General features: G+C 40.8%; 1 protein-coding gene across 4 annotated transcripts in view; it reads right to left on the bottom strand.

The window, feature by feature from the left end:
- SLC1A3 (solute carrier family 1 member 3) overlaps positions 1–21,382 on the bottom strand; it is a 239,477-nt gene that overhangs the window by 7,505 nt on the left and 210,590 nt on the right. For all 4 annotated transcript variants that reach the window (XM_030192149.1, XM_030192150.1, XM_030192152.1 and 1 more), the window contains one exon: positions 19,365–19,559. In XM_030192149.1, coding sequence (XP_030048009.1) covers positions 19,365–19,559 — 195 coding nt within the window. The remainder of the gene's footprint in view (positions 1–19,364; positions 19,560–21,382) is intronic.

The following is a 21,382-nucleotide window of genomic DNA, read 5'->3' as shown; positions in this document are numbered from 1 at the left end:
CTCGCCATACCTAGAAATTTTGTCTATTAAGATACGTCGTACTACTCTTTGTGGCTACCTGACTTGTGTTTTGTTCTATAGACCGCCTTCCAACTGGAATGATAGTCAATCTTACTTCATGGATTTCATCTCCGGTTCCTGTACCAATAACTCTAATATTCTAATTCTGGGTGATTTAAACCTTCACCTTGAAGTTCCAAATTCCAGTAATGCTTGCCAATGTTTGGACTTCCTCAAACTATGGGATTTCCTATGGCCCAGTATGCAACCAACGCATATAAAAGGTCACACCTTGGATCTCATATCCTATAAATTTCATGAGGACAAGAATTTCTTTTTGTTTGGTATCAAGTGGTCTGAGGCACCCTGGCCTGATCACTATAAATTAAATCTCACAATTCATTGGTTGAAATCGGGTTTCTCTATTCCCCAAGAACCCTTTTCCTACCACTCAAGAGGAGAAGTTGACCCTAAATCATTCTGGCAACTGTTATACAATACTGATTGGTTTGTTCGCCCAGATTCCATTGATTTCCTTTCGGCGTGGGACATTAGATGTCGTTCAGTACTCGACATCTTAGCACCTTTGCAATTGAAAACCTCCTATAAGCGTAATTCAACATCATGGTTTAATCAGGATTTGAAACAATTAAAAACTCAAACAAGGAGATTTGAGAGAGCATGGTCCAAATCAAAAAATGAAGTAACGCTTAATGCTTGGAAACTACAATGATGTAAATATAAACATGCTATTAATCAAGCTAAGAGACTTTTTTATAAACAACAAATTGCTAAATCTAGTAAAGACCCTAGGAAACTTAACTTACTCTTAAACTCACTCCTTGACACTACTGCAATTTTATCACAACAGGTTGAACTTCCTTCTGCTGATCAGCTTGCAAGGTATTTCCATGAGAAAATACTCACTCTGCGCAACTCACTGGGCCACTTTACCACTGATATTGACAACTTTCTTAATGATCTTGATCTCTCCGCTGGTCATTGCCCAGCAGATCGCTGTTGGATCAACTTCACGTCCTTGACTTCGGAGAATGTGGCTCATGCACTTAACCGATTTTCAAAAACTTTTTGTAAACTAGATATTTGCCCTAATTACCTCTTATCTTCTCCACCATCCTGTTTTATTACTGACCTTACATCTCATCTGAATTTTTTGCTTCAGGAAGGACGTTTCCCAAAGGACCATGGTAGTATTCTACTTACCCCAATACCTAAGGACCTGAAGAAAAAAGCAAGTATCATTGCTAATTATCGTCCAGTTGCTTCTATCCCGCTACTAATCAAACTTATGGAAAGTATGGTCACTATTCAGCTTTCTTGTTACTTGGACAAATTCAATATTCTTCATGAGTCACAATCAGGTTTCCGTGCCCAACATAGCACTGAAACAGTTTTGATTACTCTGTTGTCCAATTTTAAACAAGCGATCTCTGTTGGCAAAAATATCCTTCTTCTGCTATTTGATTTGTCCAGTGCGTTCGACATGGTAGACCATAACATCCTTATCAGTATATTAGATAAATTTGGTATCGGTGGCAACATGCTCAATTGGTTCAAGGGATTCCTATCTTCCAGGTCTTATCAAGTCAAAGTGAACTCCACTCTTTCACCACCTTGGAAACCCGTCTGTGGAGTACCGCAAGGTTCTCCATTAAGTACGACGCTCTTCAACATTATGATGATTCCCCTCGCTAATGCATTATCCAAACATGGCCTCAAACCTTTTATTTATGCTGATGATGTAACCATTTCCATCCCTTTTAAGTCCTCATTGACTGAAATTTATGGCATAATCCAAGCCAATTTTCCATTATGGAATCCTGGGCTAATGCGTTTCAATTTAAACTGAAGAAGGATAAAACACAATGTATTGTTTTTTCTTCTCAACATAACAAGTCAATTCCCAAAGCATTGGTTACTTCTTTTTTTTTTTTAAATTATTTTATTTATCAATTTTCAAAATATACATTTACATATAATAAATGTGGGAAATACAGGAAATTATATATGACAAATCCTTGTCCGTTAAGTAAAAAAAGAAAAAACAAATATGTAATGATATTGTTACTTAGTCCACATTATATTGATCAAGACACAAGGCAATTATTTTAAGGAAACTCTTTAAACAAACAATTGTGAGGGTAGAGTCCATTCCCTGCCAGCGGTTTCATCTTCCTACCGGGGCATCCATAACCAATTCACCACCACTTTCTCTGGCAATTATAAATTGTCTCAATTTTTCTGGTTCAAAAAATACATAATATACGTTTTCCAAGGAAATAATACATCTACAGGCAAATTTCAACTTGTATGTACCACCCAGAGAGAGAACCCGGGACCGAAGTCCCAGAAATTCTCTTCTCCTTCTTTGAGTAAATTTACTGAGATCTGGAAAGATTTGTATCTTCGAACCCAGAAATTGGGCTGAGATAAATCTGAAGTATAGTCTGAAAACATGATTCCTATCGGATTCAAAAGCAAAGGAAGCAAGAAGAGTTGTGCGTTCCGTAATTGTTTCTAAGGAAGATTCCAAAAATTGTGTCAAGTTTAAATCTGGAGCTGCCACTTGAGCAGTGTTAATTCCTATAATATAGTAAGCCTTTATAATTGGAGGTAAAGCTTCTTTAGGAATTTGAAGTATTTCGAGGAAATATTTTTTCAACATCTCCAAAGGTGATATCAAAGGAGACTTAGGGAAATTCAAAAATCTCAGGTTATTACGCCTGAGTTGATTGTCCATAAATTCAAGTTTCCTTTGAGTCAGTTCTTTTTCTGTTACTATATTACTTACAACAGTCTGTAGCTTTTTAGTTTCAAGCAAGTTCAACTCACATTTTTCCTCCTGCTGCTTGACTTTCGCTTCCAGAGTTTGATAAGATGTTTTTAAATCCTTTACTTCAGATTTAAAGGAATTGGTTATCTGAAGTAGCGACGAATTAAGAGTCTGGATTGCATCCCAGAGGGCCTCAAGAGTAACGACTGCCGGTCTAGGCCTCACGTCGAGTCCGATCTGCGGAGCCTCCTGGATAGGGGAGGGCGAGGGATCAATACGTCCCGCCCTACAACCTGATGTCATTCCTTCCGGGGTCGAGTGCTCGACAGGGCAGCCGCTAACCTCCAAAGCCTCCGCTTGGAGTTCTCCCATCGCTCCCGATTCTCCGCTCGGTCTCGGCGGGGCAGTCTGGTATGGCGGACTTAAAGACGCCGCCTCCGTGCTAAGATCCCCTAGCTGGTCCGGGGATCCAACCAGGGCAGGGACCTGGGCTCCTGATGCTTGGAGGCCAAAACTTTCCAGGGTCGGCTGCTGGAGCGTTGAAGAACCGCCAGGGCCAGCAGCGGCTTTTGCCCCGACTTTCCCCTTTCTTTTCACCATATTTTAGGTGAAGGAAAGCAAACGCTGCTGGAGCAGAGTCTGGTGTTCGGGAGACTGCAAGCAACTCTCCCTCACGCGGACGCCATCTTGATCCAGCTGCATTGGTTACTTCTGATTATACCCTCAGTTTGAAAATTCTTGGGGTCACGTTGGACAGCCATCTGTCGCTTGATAGTCATGTTAAGCAGATTACGAAAAAATGTTCTTATCATTGTGGAAGCTTAAACGCATCAAGCAACTCCTGCCAAGAGATATTTTTCGAACCCTGATACATTCATTGGTTCTAAGCCACATCGATTACTGCAGTGGATTATTCACTGGCTGTACACATTATATTCTGAAGAAGCTCCAGACGGTTCAAAACACCATGGCCAGACTAATCTTTGGAAAAACTCGCTTCGACAGTGTGCAGCCTCTCCATGAGAGTCTTCACTGGCTGCCCATTAAAGACCTTATTGAATTCAAAATCTGCGCCTTAATACATAAAATTATTTACGGAGAAGCACCAGTTTACATGTGTGATTTGATAGATTTACCTCCCAGAAATTCATCGATGTCTTCTCGTACTTATCTTATTTTGCACTATCCTTCCTGCAAGAATCTAAAGTACAAGTCAATTTATGCTTCATCTTTTTCATTCATCAGCCCGCAATCCTGGAATGCCTTGCCGAGACAACTGAGAGAGACATCGGATCACCCAACATTAAAAAAATTGCTAAAAACTTATTTGTTTAGTAAAGCCTATCCCAAAGTCCCCTGTACTCTTTAAACCCCTATTTCCATTCTGTCAGATTTCCCGCTTTTTGCCTTTGTCTGCTTCCCTTCTATTGCTCCCGATTTCCCACCCGTATTTTCTTACTTAGCAGCTTACATTACTGTATTTGTTTCATTTTTATTAACTATTATATCCTGTTGTATTATGTAATTTTATTGTAACTTTGTTAGCCACATTGAGCCCGCACATGCTGGGAAAATGTGGGATACAAGTGAACCAAATAAATAAATAAATAAATAGCCTTACACTTCTGTTTTGAACAATGACTTCATTCCACATGTCTATTCCATTTTTTTTGAAGGATGATTTTGCATAGAGTATCTATATAGGAATTGGGATGTTTAGTTTGGGGCGTGCTCAGCTCCTTGAATATTTTATAAAAGGCTCACTGAATGTAGACCCTTTTGTAAAATATGTATAAGTATATCAGGGAATACATGTGCACATGATGGCACATCTACTGTATGACATAATTTCACCTCTTTATTTTAAACTTGGGGTTTTAATGCTTGAATTGTATGTATATATTATATATTTTTTAGATTTTCTATTTTGTAAACCGTGTTATGCCAATTTGTTAAGGCCACAGCAGTATATCAAGTTTTATTAAATAAATAAATGTTCAAAAAAGAGCACCGCAGTAAGAAAGATGTTTATATTTATTAAAATCCTTGATATCCAATCATTTCTAGTTATAGATCACGGCGGCTAACAGTACCAAAATAAGCTTAACTAATTTTTGGAGGCTAAAAAGGAACACCCAAGATGTTCAAAAAAGAGTAACATCACTCATGGGTTTGAATTCGTAAGTGCTGGACTTTACAAAACAGGATGTCCGGAGCCAATTAAGGAACTGAATGAAAAAAAACTGAGATAGTTCTGAATGCCACAGAGGTAAGCATAATTGCCCCTTTGATCACTTATGCAATCCTCGTCCAAACAAGCAGCTAGCAATTATGCCTGCCTTGGAGCAGATGTACAGATCTTCAACAATTTTTATAAGTATGTGTGTGTTGCCATTTAAAAACTGAAAGTACAAAAGTAATTTTCAAGCCCACCCCAAGAATGTATACCTAAAAAAAAAAAAAGTCAAATTAGCAACTGTGGAAGCAAAATCTGATCCATCACTATCCCTGTAAGAACGGGTTAATTGTTTTTTACATCTTTTTTTTTTTTTACTACTATCCTGCTTACTTCAAAGACACAACACATATATTAAATTTATTGTCTGGTTTGCAAGGATTGTTGGATTCATTACTATTAGTAATGCTGGATGTATACTCTTTGTACACATGCATCCCACAGTCAGAGACAACTGAAGCGGTTCAAACTGTTTTGGAGTTATGTCCTCTTCCACATCTTGTACCCACTGACTTTTTATTGAAGTTAACATCTATGGCGCTAAGTAAAAATAATTTTATTTTTCACCAACATTTTTATTTACAATTTTCATGGGTGGTGAAGGGGAGAAACTTTGCTCCCATGGCCCTAATTTGTTTATGGCTATTTTTTTTGAAAAGAAGTGGGTGTATTCTTCATTTTTTTCTGACGCCATTTGTAGGTGGAGATTTATTGATGACCATTTGAAGCCTTCTGAATGAAGAAGAGATGTTCAGTGGCAACTTTGGCAGAGGATTGATTTATTTCTTAGATTCTGTCAGTCCTAATGGTTTAAGTCAAATGATGGAATGGAATGTATTTTTTTCAGTTAAGCTTTTTGCATTTCTGACATTTATTTTTGTGTTATTTGTTTTGCTGAATGGTAGAGCAACATTGTGAAAAATTGGTTTTTGATTAGATGATTCAGATAGTTGGCACCTATAAAATAGTGGAAGCCATATTAGATTTCAGCCCAGCTGATGAGATTCCAGATCCCTTGAAGCAACGTGTAGTGAAACGAGGCCCTTGTTGGGATGTGGAAATGCAGCACAATACCATATGCAGATAAGTAATTTTTTATATCACATATAATTACATTATGGTTAGCTTCCAGTTTTGTGCCGGGTATATCTGAAGTGTTAGATTTATTTCTATGGAATTAGTTGTCTCTAAAGTTTAAACAATATAAGGAGTTGTTTTTGACATATGATTATAATACTTACACTGGATATACTGTGGGCAGACTGGATGGACCATACAGGTTTTTATCTGCAGTCATTTACTATGTTACTGTACTATATTGATATTATTGTTTTCTTAGGTCCTTTTTCTCCATATTTTTTGAATGAAATATATTTTGAATGAGTTAATTATTTAGTGCAGGAGTTGTTCATTATTGAATTCAGTGTATTTATAGAAGCACTTGCCATTGCAACAAATCAACCTTAGCAGTATTTTTGTACTTCTTTTTTGGCAAACTTCTAATTTCTACTTATTATTAATATGGATTTTGCTCACACCTTTTTCAGTAATAGCTCAAGGTGAGTTATATTCAGATATACTGGGCATTTTCCTGTCCCTAGAGGGCTCACAATCTAACTTTCTACCTGAGTCAATGTAGGATTAAATGACTTGACTAAGGTCACAAGGAGCAGTGGGATTTGAACTGGACACCTCTGGATGTCAAGACTGGTGCTCTAACCACTAGGCCACTCCTCTAAGTTTTTTTTTCAAGGTAATTGAAATAACCCATTATTATTGTGTTCTGCCCTCATATTCACGGAGAAAGGGTATTTGTTATGTATATTTTGTATGAGTATTGTTTTCAATTGCGTTGTCTGTGTAATAGATAGCACTATATACTGGGCTTCCCCCCTATAGTTTGCACCATCCCTATTGGTTATTAGCTCTGAGCTAGGGCCAGCCTTCCCTCTCTGCCCTGGGGGCTATGTGAGAGAGTCTCAGTCTTCCTAGCATGCTTTTTGATCGGCAGCTGTTCTAGGGAGATGATTTCTCTTGAATCTACTGTGATGCCATCAAAATTATTCACCATTTCCCAAGGCATTATTCCCAACAATTGATTCCCACACTTTCCCTTTGAGCATTACAGCTTTACCTCTCAGCTGAGCTGAGGTTCTGACCATCTCCTTGCCTCTGAGGTGGCTAGATATGGACTCTGCAGAAGGCAAAAATTCTGTCCAAGCAACTAAACTATAAGTTGATTTGGAGATATATATATATATATATATATATATGTAAAATAGTGTAAATATATAATAGCAAAGAATACAATAAAACTAAACAGAAATTATAAAAATATATAGAATAAAAAGGATCTGAAAGATTGTGTAAAAACCTCTGTAGAAGAAATTAAAAATAAAGAATAAAAATAATTGATTAAAAACTAAAAACATGTACATACATGTATGCCTAGTAGTGTGATCTGATTATGTTGAAAGAAGATATTCAATAGTGGAAATATTTTATGCACGTCATTTGGTCAATACAAAACAAATGATAATAAATTATGTTTCAATCATTTTTACTAAAGTTCACACAATCAGCTGTTACATTTCACATTGCATAATTGTTTCCACAATTACTGTTGACATACCATCATATTTGTATTTTATCTTTTTATTCCCCCCCCAGAGTACTCCCCTACCCCTCCCCATTCCTTATCCCCCTTCCTCCCACAAACCCTCCCCTCCCTCCCCTTCTATGTCCAATAACAAGCAGAGGCAGCGTGAGCAGCAGCATCTAGGATTATAGGTTCAGTATCTGGCTCCGGGCTGTTGGGGTCAAAGTGTCCCAAAAGGGTTCCCATCTGCATTCAAATTGTTTCCTCAGCTGAGGCTGGTTCCGCACTTCCAAATGTTCTGTACGTAAAAGCATGAGCATTTGAGTTTGCCAGTATTGCAGTGATGGTGGTTTATTCCCCAGCCACTCCTGTAAAATTGCTTTTTTTGCTACCACTGTAGCTCTTTTTACAAAGTCTGTAAGTCCTTTCGGTGTGGGCTTGCTTAGCCTTGGATATCCAAAAAGCAGCTGTGGATCATAGTTCCATCTTCGAGACCAGAGCTCTGTTACTTGCCTTAGCATGCTTCTCCAAAACCAGGCTACTCTTGGACAGGTCCAAAACGTATGAGCCAACGTGGCCCCTTCTTGATGGCACTTCCCACACGCTCCATCCGGTGATGCTCCCATATGGAATGCTCTTCTAGGTGCCACGTAAATCCTTAATGCGAATTTATATTGTAATTCCCAGTACTCTGCCAGTTTTGTAGTCTGCCAGAGTGTCCGCACATGGTCCTTGAACATAGTCTCTGTTATCTGGCTTCCCAGATCTTGGCTCCATTTTGCCGCATAGCCCGCATAGTCTGGTTCTGGCATTGTATCTCGGATTTGGCGGTGGTGGTAGGCCATTGGTACTTTCAATTGCGCCCCCAGCGATATGGCAGATGCCAGTTTCTCCCTCACGTCCTTGGTGAGGTCTGTCCAAGGCAAACTGGATACATGGAGGAGCATAATCGAACGCGAACGCCCATGTGTAAGGACATCCATCTCTGAGAACGGGTCCATGAAGGGGCGGGCCGAACCATATTTTCGAAAAACATGGACGTCTATCTTTTTTTTTTCGAAAATACAATTTGTGCCGGTCAAATGCCTTGGATTTGGGCGTTCTTTGAGCTGGGCGTTTTCATTTTTCAGCGCTAATCGAAACCGAAGCGGCCCAGCTCAAAAACGACCACATCCAAGGCTTTGGGTCGTGGGAGGGGCCAGGATTCGTAGTGCACTGGTCCCCCTCACATGCCAGGACACCAACTGGGCACCCTAGGGGGCACTTTTAAAAAATAGAAAAAAACATTAAATTACCTCCCAGGTGCATAGCTCCCTTACCTTGGGTGCTGAGACCCCCAAATCCCCCCCAAAACCCACTGCCCACAACTGTACACCATTACTATAGCACTTAATGGTGAAGGGGGGCACCTACATGTGGGTTCAGTGGGTTTGGGGGGGGGTTAGAGGGCTCCCATTTCCCACCACAAGTGTAACAGGTAGGGGGGGATGGGCCTGGGTCCAGCTGCCTGAAGTCCACTGCACTCACTAAAAACTGCTCCAGGGACCTGCATACTGCTGTGATGGAGCTGGGGATGACATCTGAGGCTGGCATACAGGCTGGAAAAAAAAAGTTTTTAAAGTTCTTTTTTTTTTGGTGGGAGGGTGTTAGTGACCACTGGGGGAGTCAGGGGAGGTCATCCCTAATTCCCTCTGGTGGTCATCTGGTCATTTAGGGCACTTTTTTGGGACCTGTTCATGAGAAAAAAGGGTCCAAAAAAAGTGGCCTAAATTCTCGCTAAAAACGCCTTAATTTTTTCGATTATCGGCCAAGGGCGTCCATCTCTCCTCGGCCGATAACCACGCCCCAGTCCCGCCTTCACCACACCTCCGACATGCCCCCATCAACTTTATTCGTTACCGCGACGGAGTGCAGTTGGAAACGCCCAAAATCGGCTTTCAATTATACTGATTTGGGCGCCCGCGAGAGAAAGACGTCCATCTCCCGATTTAGGTCGGAATTTGGGCGTCTTTCTCTTTCGATTATAAGCTGGATAGTGTTTTAGCTGATAGTAATGGAAATAGTCCGCTGAACTTATTTTGAACTGGGCTCTCAATTCTGAGAACGTTCTGATAGGTCCTTCGTCTGTGAGCACATGATGCAGGTATTCTATCCTCTTTTCCTTCCATTTGTTGAATACTGCATAGCTTCTCCCAGGTTCAAAACCTGGGTTACCACACAAATAGGGGGTAGCTTTCGGTGAGAAACCATACATGCGCCAGATCCATTTCCATACTGCTATCATCGTAGGCAAAATGTGTGACTTCTGCAGGACTTCTGGGGGGTGGTGCTTGCTACCATGCAGAAATCCTGTAAAGTCGTCCGAGCCAAACAGGCTTAGTTCCATCTGGATAGCTGAATATTCACTTGTCTTTCTAAACCAGTCATTTAAGTGTCTGATTCCACAGGCTACCTTTAAATATCGCAAGCTCAGGAGGCCCAGGCTCCCATATTCTCTTGGGATCTGCAGTATCTGCATGGCAATTTTTGCTTTCTTTCCTTTCAAAAGAAATTTCTGCAATAGTTTATTTATTTGCCGTTCCACTTTCCTTGGAAGGTAGAGTGGGAGTGTTTGAAACACATACAGCCATCTAGGCACGATCATCATGTTGTATAATGCTATTCTGCCAAGCAAAGAGAGCGGTAGAGGTTGCCACAACTTCAATTTGTCTGCCATATCCTCCAGTAACCTGTTCACATTTTGGGCACACACTTGAGCTAGGTTCTGGGGGATTTGGACTCCTAAGTACTTGATCGCATCTTCAGATTCCTTCACTCCCAACTCCTCTAGCCCTGTGTCTCCCACCCCCGGAGAGATGGTGAGCCAATGTGATTTGTGTGCATTTATTTTGAACCCCAAAAGAGCACTTTATTGTTCTATCTGTGCTCAGAGCTGCTTCAACGAATTCTGGGGGTCTCTCATCACCACCAACGAATCATCTGCAAATGCCAGAGTCTGCACTACCTCTCCGCCCACCTCCAGGCCCTTTATCTGCTCATCTTTCTTTAGAGTTCGAAGCAGAGGCTCAATAGCCAACAAAAACAGTAGGGGTGAAAGGGGGCATCCTTGACGAGTACCCCGCCCTATGTCTGTAGGGTCTGTTCACACTCCATTGATTAATATAGACGCAGTAGGCTTAGTGTATAGCGTTTGCACAGCCTGTAGATACCAGCCATCCATGATAATAAATTATAATGAGGAAATTATGCCTTATAGATATCATTTGGGTATATATATAAAAAAATTGTATATATATATGTATATATATATATAAATGAAAAAATAATAATAGTAAATAGAAACAAAAAAAATATTCGTATGTACGAGGATACTTCTCAAGGCAAGATGTGTGTACATAAATGAAGGATAATGCAATATCGAATGTATATACTTACAAAACATAGTTGGAATAAATAAAACTATATATATATATATATATATATATATATATATATATATATATACACACACATAATGGAATAAATAAAACAATATAAATATATATGCACACACATAAATGTATGCATGTGGCGTGAAAAGGAAAGGAAATAAGGTATTGAAAATACGTTGTGCACATAATTTAATAATTAAACATGATAAAGACAACATGTCGTATGGATATACTTTGATTGCTTATATAAATAGGCAGAAAAATATATATTTATATATCTGTTTTAAATCAACACCGAATGTTTTGAATGTAAGGAGTATACTGACAAGGTGGTATAAGATTGATGACAATAATATTGTTTGAATACATTAGGAAATTAAATGGTGATGCTGAATAAAAATAAATCAATATAAAATAAAAGATAAAGAATTTTTGACATAATAACAATATAAAACTATATAAACAAATGAAAAAGAAAAAGAAAAAAATTTAAATATATGAAAAGTATATATAAAAAATTAATATATAAAAATGGATAAAAGAGAAAAAAGGAAAAAAAAGAATATATGTGACAAGGAGAGGGAGGTGGGGGGAAGGGAGGAAAAGGAGGAATGGGGAGGGGGCAGGGGGAAAGGGAAAAAAGAAGGAAGGGGAAAAAAGGGGTGTGTGGTGGGATGGTAGGTGGGGGGTAAGGGAAAGGGGAAAAGGAAGAAAGGGGGAGGGGACAAAGGGAAAAAAGAAGAAAAAAGAGGAAGAAGGAAAAAAAGAAAAAAGGGGGGAAGGGGAAGGGTGGAACTGGAAAAAATAGGGGGGAAAGGAAAAAGGGGAGAGGAGGAAGGGAGGGGGAGGAAGGGAGAGGGGGAAGAGGGGGAGAAGAGGGGGGAAGGAGGTGAAAAAGAAAAAAAGAAAAAATAGAAGAGGGGGGAAGGAGGTGAAAAGGAAAAGAAAAAGAAAAAGAAGAAAGGAGGAAAAGGGAGGGAAGAAGAAAGAAAGAAGGAAGGAAGGAAGGAGAAGGAGAAGGAGAGGGGAAGGCAATGTAGATCTTGAAAATTTATAATTTATTATATATATATATATATATATATATATATATATATGTATATATATATATATACACATATACATATATATATATATATACAGTGGTGGAAATAAGTATTTGATCCCTTGCTGATTTTGTAAGTTTGCCCACTGACAAAGACATGAGCAGCCCATAATTGAAGGGTAGGTTATTGGTAACAGTGAGAGATAGCACATCACAAATTAAATCCGGAAAATCACATTGTGGAAAGTATATGAATTTATTTGCATTCTGCAGAGGGAAATAAGTATTTGATCCCCCACCAACCAGTAAGAGATCTGGCCCCTACAGACCAGGTAGATGCTCCAAATCAACTCGTTACCTGCATGACAGACAGCTGTCGGCAATGGTCACCTGTATGAAAGACACCTGTCCACAGACTCAGTGAATCAGTCAGACTCTAACCTCTACAAAATGGCCAAGAGCAAGGAGCTGTCTAAGGATGTCAGGGACAAGATCGTACACCTGCACAAGGCTGGAATGGGCTACAAAACCATCAGTAAGATGCTGGGCGAGAAGGAGACAACTGTTGGTGCCATAGTAAGAAAATGGAAGAAGTACAAAATGACTGTCAATCGACAAAGATCTGGGGCTCCACGCAAAATCTCACCTCGTGGGGTATCCTTGATCATGAGGAAGGTTAGAAATCAGCCTACAACTACAAGGGGGGAACTTGTCAATGATCTCAAGGCAGCTGGGACCACTGTCACCACAAAAACCATTGGTAACACATTACGACATAACGGATTGCAATCCTGCAGTGCCCGCAAGGTCCCCCTGCTCCGGAAGGCACATGTGACGGCCCGTCTGAAGTTTGCCAGTGAACACCTGGATGATGCCGAGAGTGATTGGGAGAAGGTGCTGTGGTCAGATGAGACAAAAATTGAGCTCTTTGGCATGAACTCAACTCGCCGTGTTTGGAGGAAGAGAAATGCTGCCTATGACCCAAAGAACACCGTCCCCACTGTCAAGCATGGAGGTGGAAATGTTATGTTTTGGGGGTGTTTCTCTGCTAAGGGCACAGGACTACTTCACCGCATCAATGGGAGAATGGATGGGGCCATGTACCGTACAATTCTGAGTGACAACCTCCTTCCCTCCGCCAGGGCCTTAAAAATGGGTCGTGGCTGGGTCTTCCAGCACGACAATGACCCAAAACATACAGCCAAGGCAACAAAGGAGTGGCTCAGGAAGAAGCACATTAGGGTCATGGAGTGGCCTAGCCAGTCACCAGACCTTAATCCCATTGAAAACTTATGGAGGGAGCTGAAGCTGCGAGTTGCCAAGCGACAGCCCAGAACTCTTAATGATTTAGAGATGATCTGCAAAGAGGAGTGGACCAAAATTCCTCCTGACATGTGTGCAAACCTCATCATCAACTACAGAAGACGTCTGACCGCTGTGCTTGCCAACAAGGGTTTTGCCACCAAGTATTAGGTCTTGTTTGCCAGAGGGATTAAATACTTATTTCCCTCTGCAGAATGCAAATAAATTCATATACTTTCCACAATGTGATTTTCCGGATTTAATTTGTGATGTGCTATCTCTCACTGTTACCAATAACCTACCCTTCAATTATGGGCTGCTCATGTCTTTGTCAGTGGGCAAACTTACAAAATCAGCAAGGGATCAAATACTTATTTCCCCCACTGTATATATATATATATATATATATATACATATACGTGATCTTTTTTGTAGACTCCTGATGCAGGCCTAGCGGCCGAAACACAGCGTTTGTGTCGATTCTTTTTACCTAATAAACGTTTGCTTTTAGAAGAATTTATTTCTCCAGTCTTTGGTGCTCTTCATCCAAGCACATGGCTAAACACTGTAAAGCAGCCATCAATCATACAGAGTGCAATAGTGACCAGCATGTCAGTGCCTTACACTCTGACAAGAGTAAGCCTACAGGAACCCCAGCCTCAGAGTCAAGCCATGATGGGGAGAAGAAGGTAAAGCAAGCATCACCACCGATTGTTGCTCCAAACAGTACACAAGTGTGCGGAGGAGGCAACCAGAAAAGGCAGTAAAGATGTTTGTCTTCATAGATGAGCAGAGTAATCAGTCCCTGGCAAGGACAGAATTCTTTGACCTTTTTGACATCCAGGGAGTTTGCTATCCCTACCACCTCAAGACCTGTGCAGGGAGGACAAAGAAGACAAGGAGAAAAGCAAGTGGATATATGACAGAAGCAATGGATGGTAGCAACGAAACCCTTCTACCGACTGAGTGTAATCAGATACCTGACAATCGGGAAGAAATTCCCACACCAGAAGTTGCGCAACACCATCATCATCTGCAACCTATAGCTGAGCATCTGCAGCCTTTGGAGCTATGAGATCCCTGGCTTCAGTTCTTCCTTCCCTGAGCCTCCTTAAACTTAGCCTGGCTCTGTCTTTTAAACTCCCAAGTATTGACTCTGCCCCTCCCAGTTCACTTCCTCCCGGGGCAGGATCAGTGCTCTTAAGGTGGCCCAAGCTAGTTAGAGAGGGACTTTTCTTAAGGGTTAGGGGCAGTGTTCTATAAACCCTCTCACAGAAACCAAATGTCAAAACCTTACTCTTGTTGGAAGGAGACACACCAACCTTGATCAGAGTTTGTGAGTCACATGTAGGACCACCTGATGCTCCATATGCCTACTGACTCTCCATGAGATAAGTGATAGTAGGCAATGTCTGTCCTAACAGATTGAGGAGACCAAGTGTAAAAGTCTACAAAATGTGCATCATGGAGAATACGCGCACCACCTTGTTCGAGACTTGTCATAACCATCACCATGTGAATGAGGTTTACAGGTGGGAAGAATCAGATCCCAGATCAACTACTGATCAGAATATCTCTCTACCAGAGTTAGGGGAACATCTGGGAAATTCAGTATTCAAAGTCACCAAGAGTAATGACAAATCAACTCTTTCAGTAGAAGATAGAGAGTTCTTGAAAATTATGGATATGGAATTCTACAAAGATGAGTCGAACAGTTGGGTGGCTCTGCTACCATTCCAGATACCCAGATCACGATTATGTAATAATAGAGAACAAGCTCTCTCTCATCTCACTTTATTGCAAAAAACTCTGAGAATGAAACCAGAGAGAAAACAGCACTATACAACATTCATTCTGAACATGCTGAATAATGGCCAAGCAGAACCAGCTCCACCATTGAAAGACAACAAAGAATGTTGATACTTACCTACTTTTGATATGTACCAGCCACAAAAACCAGGCCAGATCAGGATTGTGTTCAATTCCAGTGCTCAGTTTCAAGGAATCTCACTGAACAATGTTCTTCTTTCTGGGTCTGACATGATCTTCTGCTCAATGTTCAATGGCGGCCAAAAAAGCAAACATGATGCTAGGAATTATTAGGAAAGGGATGGTGAATAAGACCGAAAATACTATAATGTCTCTGTATCACTCCATGGTGCGACCTCACCTTGAGTACTGCAAAATTGGAAGAGGTTCAAAGAAGAGCAACCAAAATGATAAAGGGGATGGAACTCCTCTCATACAAGGAAATGCTAAAGAGGCTAGGGCTCTTCAGCTTGGAAAAGAGATGGATGAGGGGAGATATGATTGAGGTCTACAAAACCCTGAGTTGTATAGATCGAGTAGAAATAAATTGATTTTTTTTACTTTTTCCAAAAGTACAAAGACTAGGGTACACTCAAGGAAGTTACATGGAAATACTTTTAAAACAAATAGGAGGAAATATTTTTCACTCAGTGAATAGTTAAGCCCTGGAACTTTTTGCCAGAGGATGTAGTAACAACGGTTAGCGTATCTGGGTTTAAAAAAGGGTTGGACAAGTTCCTGGAGGAAGAGTCCACAGTCTGCTATTGAGACAGACATGGGGAAGCTACTACTTGGCCTGGGATTGGTAGCATGGAATGTTGCCACGATTTGGGTTTCTGCTAAGTACTTGTGACCTGGCTTGGCCAATGTTGGAAACAGGACACTGGCCTAGATGGACCATTGGTCTGGCCCAGTATGGCTACTCTTATGTTCTTACATTCAGAAAAACACCCAAAAAGTGTTATAAAGCACCATTTGGATAGATTTCTTCTCAAAACATCCAAATTGGTATTTTTGAAACCTGTTTTGCAGAAGTCTATCTATGCATTTTGTATGCAGTACATCCAAATCACAAGGGGGAATGTTGGGGACATTTCAAAGGTGGGATTAGGGTGGGCTAAGGGCATGCCTAACACCTTGACGTTTTACAGCCATAATGGAAAAATACCAAAATGTCTAGGGCAAAAACTTCAACATTTTGGTCTAGACCTGTTTTTCTAATGAATAAGCCAGAAAACGTTGCTCTAAATGACAAGATAACCACTGGAAAGATTCAGGGATGACCCCTCCCTTACTCCTCCAACACCCAAAAATTGTATATAAAAATAGTACTCACTAGCCTCTATGACAGCCTCAGATGTTATAGCCAGGTCCATTAGAGCAGCAGGCAGGTCTCTGGAGTAGTGTAGTGGTGGTTGCAATGCACTGTAGAAAGGTGAACCCAGGCCTATACCTCTCCCTACCTGTTATACTTGTGGTGGAAACTGTGAGCTGTCCAAAACTCACCAGAAACCTTCTGTACCACATATAGATGCACCCTTCTCTATGTTTGTGCAGCGGGTGTGTACAGTTGGGGGTAGTAGGTTTTGGGTGGGTTTTGGAGGGCTCAGCAGACAAGATAATGGAGAAATGGTGAGATGTGTAACTGGAAGCATTTATATGAAATCCATAGCAGTGCCCCCTAGGGTGCCCACTCTGGATGTCTGGGGGACCAGTCTGCACTACATTCCAAATGGCTTGAATTTCTACATTTTTCACTTGTACATTTTTTTTGAAAATGTCCTGAAAAGATAAATGGACAAAGCAAAAAACCTTGTTACAAATGACATTTTCAAAAAAAAAAAAAAAAATATATATATAGATGTTTTGCTTTTTTGAAAATGGTTACATTTGCAATTCAGATTTGGGATGTTTAGCGCAAAACGTCCAAAGTGTGACTTAGAGTCATATCGAAAATGTCCCTCTTCATACGCTTCAGAAGGGAACCCATCGCCATAACAGCAGATATTCAGCAAATGTTCTACTGTTTTGCCTTACACCCAAAGTACAGAAATTACTTGAGATTTCTGTGGTACTGTGATGATATCAACGGAAATTGTAGAATATAGAATGAGAGTTCATGTCATTGGAAACAGTCCATCACCTGCAGTAGCGACCTATGTGCTTAGAAGGACAGCTCAAGAAATATGGCAGAGATACCAGATGCTTCATTGAGAGAGACTTTTATGTTGACGATGGTTTGAAGTCCTTACCTACCATAGGAGAAGCCATTGACTTGCTATGGAGAACACAAACAATGTTGGCAGAGGCCAGTCTGAGACTTCATAAAATTGCCTCCAACAGTCCAGAAGTAATGAGATCATTTCCTGCAGAGGATCATGTCAAAGATTTAAAGGATCTAGATCTAAGAGTAGACACCCTTCCACTTCAGAGAAGCCTTGGATTGCATTGGGATCTAAAGAAAGACATTTTTATCTTTCAAGTCTCCACCCATGAGAAGCCATATACACGTAGCGGTGTCTGGTCTACAGTCAATAGTCTGTACATTGGGCTGACCATAACCTTCTTACCCTTCCCTCCCCAACACAACTCCGGCTAACAACTACCTATGACACCGCTTTCAGTTATCCTGGTCTCAAACTTTGGAACAATCTTCCATCCAGTATCTATAATCATCCCTCTCTCCACACCTTTAAATGAACACTGAAGACCCATCTATTCACTTTAACCTTCCCTTCTATCTCAAGATGCAATTCTTTCTTTTTTGTTTGTTTTAAGACTCTTTTTTGATGGCATGTATTTTATGTATACGCTACTGTTTTTAGATTTTTTTATTATGTAAACCGTTTTGGGGGAGATTCTATATATATGGCGCCTAAAAAATCAGCACTGAAATCAAAGTGTATTCTATAATTGCTATCTAGATTTAGGCGCTGATTATAGAATATGCTCAGTTGATATCTCAGCACCTAAAACTATGTGCATCCATTTACACCAGCGAAAATGTGGCATAAATCCTGGCGTACAGATTTGTGTGTATTGGGCCATATTCTATAACTACTCATATAAATTTCAGAATGCCTATGAAACACCCATTTCCCTGCCCATAACCATGCCCCTTTTTGTCTGCATGTGTTAGAAGTTTGGAGCACTTCATTATAGAAAAGCTTAGCAAGTTGTGCGCGTAAATTCTAATCAGTGCCAATTAGTGCTCATTATTGTTTAAGTGCTGTTATCAGCGCTCATTAGCTTGTTAAGCTTGTTAAGTTATGCACCTTGTTATAGAATCTGCTTGGATTTCGGCACGGATCTCTAGGCGTCCTATGTAGAATCTAGGGGTTTATGCCTATTTGGTTAGGCCACAGCGGTATATCAAGTTTTACTAAATAAATAAAAATGCTTTATGAATTATCTACAATGATTTCAAAATCTTTTTTGGGGTGGTGACTCCTAATTCAGGACCCAGTATTTTGTACCTGTAGTTGGGAAAATTTTTCCCTGTGTATCATCCTGCACTTGTCCATATTAAATGCCACCTACCATTTAGATGCCCTGTCTCCTAGCCTCAGAAGATCCTTCTGCTAGTCCTCACATTCATCAGCAGTTTTAACGACCTATAATGATGTTGATTACCTCACTCATTACTCCTATCTCCAGATATGTTAAACAGCACAGATTCCAATACAGACCCATGGGGTACTCCACTACTGACCCTTTTTCATGTGGATAATAGATATTCAGCCCTGCTGTCCATTTCCTTTTAGCCAGATTGCAATCCGCAAAAGGGCATTGCTTCCTATCCCCTTATGGTAAGACAGGCCGAGAACCAGGGAAGCCTAGTTCAAATCCCATTGTGACTCCTTGTGATCTTGGGTAAGTTGCTTAGCCCTCCACTGCCTCAGGAACAAAGAAGGATTGTAAGATCTCTCAATTAGCTTCAGTGCCATTTCAGTCTGGACTAAATTTGAGGTACCTTAAAGTGCAGATTGTAAACTGAATATGCAGCTTAACTTTTGTAATACAGAGTTCCAAAGAAAGAAAAATCTATAATAAGTAGACTCAAACCAGCAAAATTTTACTTTACTAAAACTACCATTAAGCTAATAATATTATATTGTAGTTGTGCTTTAAGACAGTACATTTCTTACCTTATTGTGATAATCTGTCCAAAATTTAGGTCATAGTTGTTGACTTGTGCAATGAATATAGCAGCTAAAGCTTCATACAAAGCAGTGCCATCCATGTTAATAGTAGCACCAACTGGCAGGACGAATCTAGTTACACGTTTATCCACTCCATTATTCTCTTCCAGACACTTAAATGTAATGGGAAGTGTGGCAGAACTGAAAAGATAATCATGTAGGTTATAATTGAACAGTTTAATGATCTGATGCTTTATTTTTTATTAGCCTTTGTTCAATAAAATTGACAACTGTCTTATGTTGAACAGTAAGGCGCACATGAAATTATCCATATTTTAACCTATAATCCCCATTTCACCTCACATTATATGAACATTTATGCTCCGGTGCCCTCTCTTCATCCTCATTTTCCCCTAATCCCTTTGGCCTATCTTGCCTTAAGTTTAGACCTCTACTGGATTCTAGTGAAAAGGCTTCCAGATGGATAAAAAAAGGGCAGGTAGCTGGTCTCTGCAAAGTAATGTCAGACTTTCCATTTGGTACACAATCCACATATGTTTCAACAATGAGAGAGTTAGGTGACTTTGGGGCACTTAGACTTACAAAGATCCATAGGTTACTAACTTGTAACTGTGTAAGTCTAAGTACTTTGAAAATATTTAGTACATATAAGGGGAAATTCATCAAGTGGCGTTAGGGTTTTAAGTCACGTTATTTGGCCAACGCAACTTAAACCGCACTAATACCGCTTGACTAAAAATACTACAATGATAATTAAGTCATCATGGGTTACACATCTCATTACTATGCAAGGACATTAATGTTACATGCTGTGATATACCGCATGCCACATTAGGGCCCAGAACGTACAGTAAAATAACCCCAGCTTTTTTTCTGGGATTATTTTACCATCTGGGAGCATCGGGCTGCAAAGTCATACCCCGATGCTCCCGGGCCTGTAGAGTTGGTTTCCCCAGGCTCCAGATGACTCCCAGACTTCAGCCTACTCCCTTGCTCATAGGCTTGCCTACTCTCCTATAGGGGCTACCTTTCAAAGTTATTGGTTGTCTAGGGGGGTCTTCATGGGTTTGGGGGGATTGCCCAGGGGACCAAGGAGGCATTCATGAGTCCAGGGGGTCTTCAGCAGGAGAGGTGCCCAATTGCTCCTGCCCTGTACTGCTCCAGCTTACAAATGGTGTCCCAAGTGGTAGTCTTGTGTGACTAATGTTAGGGGTCATATTTGGAAGCCGGAGCAGCACAGAGCAAAAATGGTTCAGCATCACTCTTGCCAAAGACCCCTTGGACTTCTGGATGCCCCTGGACCACCAGACAACTCCCCTGAACTCCCAAAGAACCCCTGGACCACCAATGAGTTTGAAGGGCAGCCCCTGTGGGGGTGGGGGGTGGGTAGGTGGGGAGTGTGGGCATGTGCGGGGGGGGGGGGGCTGAAGTTGGGGGGATTACTGGGATCCTGGGGAGAACCAGCTTTGCAGGCCTGGGAGCATCAGGCTATGGCTTTGCAATCCAATGCTCCTGGGCCACAGGAATAACACTGTTTGCGAAGTGCCTCGCAAGCAGCATTATTCCTCTAATAATGGTACCGGGATCCTGCAGGTTGCTGAATCCCATGGGGCATCAAGTGCAGTAAAGGGCGAACTTTTACCGCACCTTGATAAATCTTCCCTATAGGCCTTTATTTTAGAATAATCCCCACATGTATAATGTAGCTTTTACAGGTGCAGATTGGCATTTTAGAAAAGAGCTGTTTTTCAAAGGGGTGGTCAACCATGGTCCTCGAGGGCCACAACCCAGTCAGGTTTTCAAGATTTCCACAATGAAACTGTAGTTGAGGCAGACAGAGAGGTATATAGAGGAGGCCTACAGGGACATAGTAGACCTTCAGTCTGGCAACCTCTGTGCTGCCATGGAAGAGAAAGGTCACCTGAAGGGACAGCATCACATTGGAGAAGCAGGAAGTTATCCTGTAGCTAGGACCTGCTCCCCAGGGAATATAGTATCCTTTC

This window comes from Microcaecilia unicolor, chromosome 2, assembly GCF_901765095.1.
Source record: "Microcaecilia unicolor chromosome 2, aMicUni1.1, whole genome shotgun sequence".
Lineage (NCBI taxonomy): Eukaryota > Metazoa > Chordata > Amphibia > Gymnophiona > Siphonopidae > Microcaecilia > Microcaecilia unicolor.
This window is presented reverse-complemented; position numbering and strand designations above follow the sequence as displayed.